Source organism: Lycium barbarum, chromosome 12, assembly GCF_019175385.1.
Source record: "Lycium barbarum isolate Lr01 chromosome 12, ASM1917538v2, whole genome shotgun sequence".
Classification (NCBI taxonomy): Eukaryota; Viridiplantae; Streptophyta; class Magnoliopsida; order Solanales; family Solanaceae; genus Lycium; species Lycium barbarum.
In genome coordinates this window covers 99,625,374-99,632,965 of record NC_083348.1, presented here as the reverse complement: position 1 = coordinate 99,632,965, position 7,592 = coordinate 99,625,374, and the positions used below count along the sequence as shown (strand labels likewise).

General features: G+C 36.1%; 1 protein-coding gene across 2 annotated transcripts; it reads right to left on the bottom strand.

The window, feature by feature from the left end:
- Nucleotides 1-1,878: 1,878 nt before the first annotated feature.
- LOC132622611 (uncharacterized) lies at nt 1,879-7,044 on the bottom strand. 2 transcript variants are annotated; one of them, XM_060337240.1, is made up of 12 exons: nt 6,495-7,044; nt 6,317-6,395; nt 5,769-5,841; nt 5,370-5,453; nt 5,163-5,279; nt 4,363-4,776; nt 3,777-4,171; nt 3,592-3,691; nt 3,430-3,489; nt 3,264-3,350; nt 2,913-3,041; nt 1,879-2,470 (listed from the first exon to the last, which is right to left on the bottom strand). In XM_060337240.1, the coding sequence occupies exons 2-12, from the start codon at nt 6,391-6,393 to the stop codon at nt 2,168-2,170; spliced, it is 1,839 nt and encodes a 612-aa protein (XP_060193223.1). In that variant the 5' UTR covers nt 6,394-6,395; nt 6,495-7,044; the 3' UTR covers nt 1,879-2,167. The 2 variants fall into 2 exon arrangements, with proteins under 2 accessions (XP_060193223.1, XP_060193224.1); XM_060337241.1 differs by lacking the exon at nt 5,769-5,841 and having other exon boundaries at nt 6,495-7,043.
- Nucleotides 7,045-7,592: the final 548 nt, after the last annotated feature.

Sequence of the window (7,592 nt, the reverse complement as noted above, 5' to 3'; positions counted from 1 at the left end):
TTTTGGTATGAATCAGTTTAGCTGGCTGATACAGAATAAGCAGCTGAACATTTAGGGGCCCTGGATTTTTCTATTTCACAATAAGAACATATGGCATTTGAGATCTTAGTTCAAGTTTTGTTTCAGGTCTAAAACACAAATTTTGGGGGAGGGTACTAGAGTATCAAAAATCATCATCACCTTTTTTGAGAAGTCAAACTATGCCTCGGCGATGGGGAGAAATTGACATACATAGCCGCTCACCAAATAATAGCCAGCAAATGTATATTTTTTGTATATTAATGTATATTATACATAAAATATACATTTTTGACACAAGATAGTGTATATTTTTTGTATATTTGGCCAGCGAATGTAATTATTTTAGCCGATCTGGCAAATGTATAACTTGCCCATAAAGGACTCATTGCCAATTGGGCTTCAGAAGTAAATGTTTGCCTACCGGGCAAGCGGGGGTCAAAAGTTCAAGACTAATTATTTTCAAGGTGATTGGGTGTATTGTCCTGAACGAATGGCTGAGACAGAAGCACGATGGTGAAACATGTTTTGATGAGAAGAAATTTTATCTTTTAAACAAAACAGAAGCAAAATAACTCTCTCCGAGCAGACCTAGAGACAACTCTCTCAAACCCAAAAAATATATACACCGGTAAGAGAATAAAATTAAAACTAAATCAAAACAAAGCAGAACAATAATCGTATCCAAACACGTTAGGATGCAAAGGGTCCATCAGTAATTTCCCCCAACCTCTGTATTTACACCATGTTTGAATGACTTTTGCATCTCTCTATGAATGATAGAGTGTTACATTTAACCTTTTCCTCCGTGGGAGAAAAATAAATTTTGCTCCAAACCAAATACCAATACTCCCTTTGTCTCAATTTATGTGATGCTTTTCGCTTTTCGATAGTCAAAACAAGAAAAAATTACCCCTATTTATTCGTATGCCCTTTAATTATTTTAAATTATTAATTATTGTGACTTATAGTATTTTTATGTAGTTTTTATATATGTAAATTACTTTTGAAAAACTTAGATTGTATGTCTAAATTTATGATCAAAAGAAAGAAGTTTAACTCTGAAAATCTGAACTGTGTCATATAAATTGGGACAGAGAGAGTAGTAAATAGGCTGCACGGGCATTAGAAGAAGTAGGGGACAACTTCTCTTCGTTATCAAATGATTTCAGGTACTCAGATATGCGGTCTGGTTTGGAGTACTGAACTGATAGTTAATAAGAGAAGCATGTCACGTGACTAAATTGATTTCATCTATCCATTAAAAGTCAAAACAGAAGCAAGTCATTTCTCTGTGTTTTTACTATTCACAGCACTCACATAATCCGTAAATTTATCCATTATAATGGTAATTAAAGTTAGAAAATTATTTTGTGATAGAGTTGTTAGAGTGTCTCAGATTGGTTGAGGATATGAGTTGTTGTCTCCTTATATAATTTTAGGCAATCCTCGCCCCTTGAGTTAGTTTTTTTTATCGAGTTAGGCTCAAGGTCCGTTTTCTCAACATGATATCAGAGTCGGCCTCATCCCATTTTTGTGTTTCCCGATATTGGGCCCTCATGTTATATTATCCACACTCCAGTTGTTAAGCCTGGTGTGCAAGGTGGAGGAGTTACAATATCCAATCTTTACCTCATCAGCTAACTTTTGGAAGGGTGTTAGTGAGTTCAACGTTCAGGTTTATGATTGCCAGTAGAGAAGAAAAAGTAAAGTGTAGTGTTGTAAAAGACAGATGTAAATATGTGCAACTAAGTAGTGACATTGTGCTTATATAAAGCAGATCTCACTGTCTATCCCAAGTAGTCTGGAAAAACTCGCTGGAACTTGGTTGTGCTCAAGCTTCTTTAAATGCAAAGATAGTTGAGCAATGAATATGAATCAGATTTATGTACGTGACTGAAATGCAAAATTGCTTGTTCTTACACGCAATTAGGCTTTGCTCTAGTAACAATAGCCAAAGAATGGAGAGCACTTCCACAAAGACACAAAATTACAGGAACTCTGATCATCCTCCATTCTAACTCAAATTACACATTCATTTATACAGAAGGGATGGAAAAAAAAAAAATTGACCCCTTTCAAAGAGAAAAAAGAAGAAGAAAGAAACAACCACATTCTTCAATTAAGCTTAAACATACCATCAAAGCAGTCATTTCACCAGGTCCTTCATAATTAGATACCGGAAAGAGAAATTATGTGGAACCCATTCAATGATCTTGCGGCCCTTTCCCTGTGGAATCTTCTTAATGCTCTTTCTCAGAGAATCTGGTAAAGATTGCTGGATCATCTCCATCACACCGGAAGGACATAGGCCAGAATCCTTAGCAAAGGCCTCCACAACTTTTGGCAAGACTATCTTCTGATCCTTCTTCACACCAAAGGTAGCCCTGACATAATCTTCTTTTGCGATTTCCAGCTCCTGAATTACTCTCTTGGGTGTATAGACTCGAACCTGACAAAAATATTTGACCCCATTAATCATTAATCATCAGGTACTGTTCTCAAATGATTACAAAATATTGTCATCTCTTTCTTCTTCCTCAATCATTTAGTTCAAAAGAAAAGAATAAAACTAGTCACCAAAGATATTTTAGTGCAGGATGCCAAGGAGGCTAGCATAAAAAAAAATGATAAGATCCAGAACTTAGGCAAGAAATTGAGTATGGAAATTGGTCTCCAGGATACTAATTTAACTCTTTCTTTTATTTCAAATGTGTGGTACATTAGTGTGACAAGAGCAACTATCTTCATCACCAGTGAATAGATGTCGAGCAGATCTTTATGAGTTTTTAGATGGAACTTGATGTAAATTTCTAGCTTTGTGATAAACAAAGAGCAGTAGTTTAATGTAATGCTCATGGAGAAGATAATGAGGAGAATATTTTGGCCATTACCGCGGGATCTGAGTGGTTGCCTGAGCTGAGTGCAAAATGCAGAAGGGGTTCTGGATGTTCAATAGCATATGTTTGTCTTTCATCCCCTGTCTTGAATTTTCCTTTAGAAGAAAGTAACAAGCGAAGCCACTGCATCCAGAATGAAGTTTATCAGCATTTCAAGTATCAAATCCTCCAAATCCAGCAGAACTATAGATGCTAAACCTCTTGGGATATACTTCAAGGAGAATATATGTTTCGAGGTGTAGTTAATTGATTCATTCATTCATTCTGTAGCTTAGACCATAACTGTTGCATGTGTACATTAACCTAAAATGGACATCCAACAAGAGAATAGCTCATGAGGTATACCTGTCCTGGTCTGGACATTCGACATCCCAGGATAGAGTTCTGTATCATATCTGCACTTACTACATGACCTCCAACATTATAGGCAGCCTGGATTAAGCAATAAGGTTAGACAACATCTCCACCAACCAACCAACCCTTAGCCAAATAAAAAGGTTCATTTACTAACCTTCAATAGTAGAAATATTCTCTTCACATTGTTTTGGGGGATACCATAAGCTAAAAATGCCTACATGGAAATAGTAAAACTCCACCGTCAGCTAAAAGTAAATTTTGACTTCATAGATTCTAAAACTATAACACTGATGCTCTAATTAACAAGGAACCTTACATGCATCACCAATGCATTATGTACGTTAACCCAGAATGCTATCTTCTCTTCGTGAGTCAACTTTCGTGGATCTATTTTTTCTAAGCGAGAAATAAGTGACCTGCAATATGACACCTCAATGAGCATTATACATTAAGAAAGGCTAAACTCATGCCATGAGGTACCTGAATCTCAAATTTACTCACCTGAAATTCTGTAACATCGGTTCAATATCTCCCAATTTATGAGTATCTCTATACACACACTGTATCTCAACCATTGTGCTGTAAGGTCCACTGAACTCCTTCAACCCTTCCACATGAAAAGGATTGTCCAGCCGAACATCAAAAGATGAATCATTCCTAAATCCTGGACTCCATATGTCCTTTGGAGAAAATGCACTTGTGGAAGACAAGGAAGAAGTTGGTGATGAAAGACCGGGATTTGTCAGTGGGGGATCAGCAAGCTTGCAATATATGGTGCACATGCACTTTATCATATCTTCAGATAGCTTATTTGGTGTCTCTGGAACATGATCAGAGATACGGGTGCCAAGATGCTCTGCCAAACTGATTACATTTGAAGAAGCATTTTGTGCATACTGCAAAGAAGTCGTAAAAGAGAGACTCAATTTTTTAAGCTGTTAATTGTTCCATACAAAAAACAAAAAAAGCAAAAAGAACACCACACTTCTGAGACATTTTATATCTAGATGCAATAATAATACAACATACTCCTTCCCTCAAATAGCAGAAAGTGCAACAAGAATTCATCTCCCCTGATGCAAATTACCTCCATCATAGATAAAGGTTGAGAATGACAAGCACGCAACGCTTTGCCCAGTGTCTCTTCCGGTGGGGTCGACATAGCTGAACGCTGAGATAATGACGAATGGCTTCGATGAACTCCAGATTCGTTAATTTTGTCTTCTGCCATGCTATTGGTTTCCTTCTGTGGATTCAATTCTGATTGACTATCAACTCGAGAAGAAGATTTTTCCCTTTTCAACATCACATCAGAATTGGAGAAATCAAGACGCCTTCTTGGGGTACTTAGAGGAGATTTTAGTTTATCATCTTTTGTGGGAGGAGACAAGGATGAGATTTGCTGATCAAATGCTTTCCTGTATAGTGAGAGAAGATATTGTTCCAAATGCCCAACTTCCAACTCTAGTACTGCAATATCTCTAATCAGTTCTGTGGCTGGCTGGAATCAAATGAGAAGAGTATAATCAACATATAAGGTTAACGAATCAATTAAGATATAAGAAAAGAACCCAACAACAACCACGAGCCAAGCAGAAACTAGCAATGACAATAGACTATTTGAGCCTTACACTACTAAACCAGCTTTACAAACACTCGGAGATTATATATAAAGCTAATAGTATGTGCATATCACATATCTATAATCCACCTCTTCAAATTGGAAGTGCCTCAAATATATACATATTATAGTTCTTTTTACTCTTTTTTTTTTTTTTTTTTTTGATCAACAAAAGTGAGAACTTCATTAACTTGCATCCAGAGGATGCTACAGATTACAACATAGTATACTTCATTTTTAAGAGTAGACAGAGCAGAAGGAGGTACCTTAGGCATTGAGGTCACTTCATGGACGTCTTGAGAAGAAGATTTATAACCTAATGCTTTCTCAAGAGCACATCGAACAGCAACTTGATCATGTAATCTTCTCTCCAGCTGCTTTATCTGCAGAGAGATGTGGTTTTACCCATTATAGACATTAGGAATTTATCCTATTCACCAGCATGAGCAGATATATCATCTATGTTAGGCTACCTCTTGCCTCAGAGAACTCTGAGTTTCGGCAGTGGATGATTGTTTCTTCTCAGTCACATTACAGTCATTTGCTTGCTTCGTATCCTAGTGTAAATAACAAATTGTTGTCAAATAGTTGCAAAAGCTACGTATTTCAAAGCCTTTGTAGGTCTTCTTTTTCTTTCAGAAGATAGAATTAGCAAATTGGATCATAGAGATATCAGAAAACAAGACTACAGAGAAAGTGAGCAGTAGAGATACTGCAGAGAAGAAAAAGGCATATAAGAAGCTAGGTAGAAGACCACCCATTCTGTTTTACTTTTTATTCCTTTTGTAACATTTTGACACTGTAAAATTTCAGTCGAATTATAGCTTAAGAGCTCCTTTTAACATCAGAACAGAAGATGGAAGCTTCCTTACCAACTTCAATCGATTAGAGGCATCTAGAGAATGATCCAGGATATTCTCCTTTACTTCTGGTTTAACTGGGAAGCTGCCATTGCACAAATCACATAAAAAGCTAAGATTGAATGAAAGGGTAGACAGCACTCAAGAAATCACATGTAGGAAAGATTTAGCCATGGAATAAAATCTGGATTATAACAAAGACTTCTAAAATAAACAACTTCCTTTATGCAGAGGAACTAAAGAAGTGGGATTAAAGAAAAGAAGAAAATGGCATCAAAAAGTCCTTTTCCCACTCTTGCTACAGAAATTCCCAATTTTGCGGTAATGGCGAGCCTACAATGGTACCAAGAAAATTGCAAGAAACGCCAGTTTGACAAGCAAACACATCACATAGTTGCACAGATGTGATTTAAATAGAGATTTTTTTTTTGTAGAAAACACTATAATCTACCTTGGGGAATTAACATACCCAATAAGCAATTTTTCTAGTTAAGGAGACCCCAAAAACAATTTAGGAAGAAAGAGAGAATTACAAGACGAAGAATAAATCCAAAGGCTACCTCTTGGAACGCGTGTGTTTAGAAGATGTCACTATATTTCCAGGAAATTTACTGCTGCTAAACCCTTCAATATCCATATCTGCAGACCACTCAAAGCTTGCCCATTAGCCATCAAGAAGCCAATTTTCTTGGCGAATGCACAAATGGGAACAGGAAAAATGGATCAGAGGTTACTTACCATCTCATACTTCAAACAGGTAACTATCAAAGTTCAGATTTTTAGAAGACCCCAAATAGGCCTCAAAGACCTCAGCTTGAAATAAAAACCCCAACTTGTCCCCTTGCGTTTGCCGAAACTCAAGACACCCTCTCAAGAACTAATGCTACACGAACAAATGGCCAACGAAGGCAGCCCTTTTAGTTGAAAGTATAGGTAGCAGACGCTCTATTTTGCTCCAAAAATCTGTTATTCCCACATTCCCAATATAGCTTTTGTGGAGAGAGCTTTTTTCTAGTGAAAGAAGAGCGACAAGAGTCCGACTAAAGTTCCACAATGTCAAAGGTATCTAAAAGTAGGTATATTTACTTGACCATAAAGAAGAGTTCATAAAGGTCATAGATTGGAGGAATAAATATGGTGGCTCAAAACTAAAACATAATAGATTGCCAACAAAATAGATGGATTAATTTTACAAGAATTTGACTACCCATTTTTCCACATACGAATTCTCACTTGTTGGTAAGCTAGTGGGAGTTGTTGACCGGTCCTTCACACCCTTTGTCCCACACCCTGTGCCCCCTCTTATGTGTACCTCTAACCTCTTAAGCCCCCAAGTTCAATCACTGTATTTTTTTTTATAGTAAGATGTTTACTTCAAATTATATAACTTTATTATATTATAAGTGATATAATAATATGAGAATTCATGTTAATTAATCACGGTTAAACACTACTTCTCCAGTCGATTTTACTTGTCATGTTCTTTTTTTTTTCGCCCCTTAAGAAAATACTTCCTCCGTCCCACAACAATTTATCTCAAAATAAGTGTCACATTAGGAACTCAAGAAAAAAATTAGTAAATGTTTCCAACTATACTCTTAGTATTAAAGAAGTAATCTTCTTTAATATTGTCAATTCTTAAAAAAATATAATAAATAAAGGCAGTTTAGTAAACTCCACATTGTATTTATTGATTTCTTAATGGGTGTAATTCTTTTTAAGATGATACTTATTTTGGATGAGAGTATTAACTAAAAGGTTAATTTGACTAAATTCTCCTTATTTATTCTTTGATCTCAATTTAATAATACTCTCTTTTTCATCATATTAATCTCG

What these genes read in the sequence shown, in the direction of transcription:
- LOC132622611 (XM_060337240.1), bottom strand. Translation starts at nt 6,393, where the DNA reads ATGGATATTGAAGGGTTTAGCAGCAGTAAATTTCCTGGAAATATAGTG. An exon ending in AGAGTTCTCTGAGGCAAGAG is followed by an intron (nt 5,280 to 5,369) that starts GTAGCCTAACAT and finishes ATCTCTCTGCAG; the next exon opens with ATAAAGCAGCTGGAGAGAAG. An exon ending in GAATGTCCAGACCAGGACAG is followed by an intron (nt 3,042 to 3,263) that starts GTATACCTCATG and finishes TTCTGGATGCAG; the next exon opens with TGGCTTCGCTTGTTACTTTC.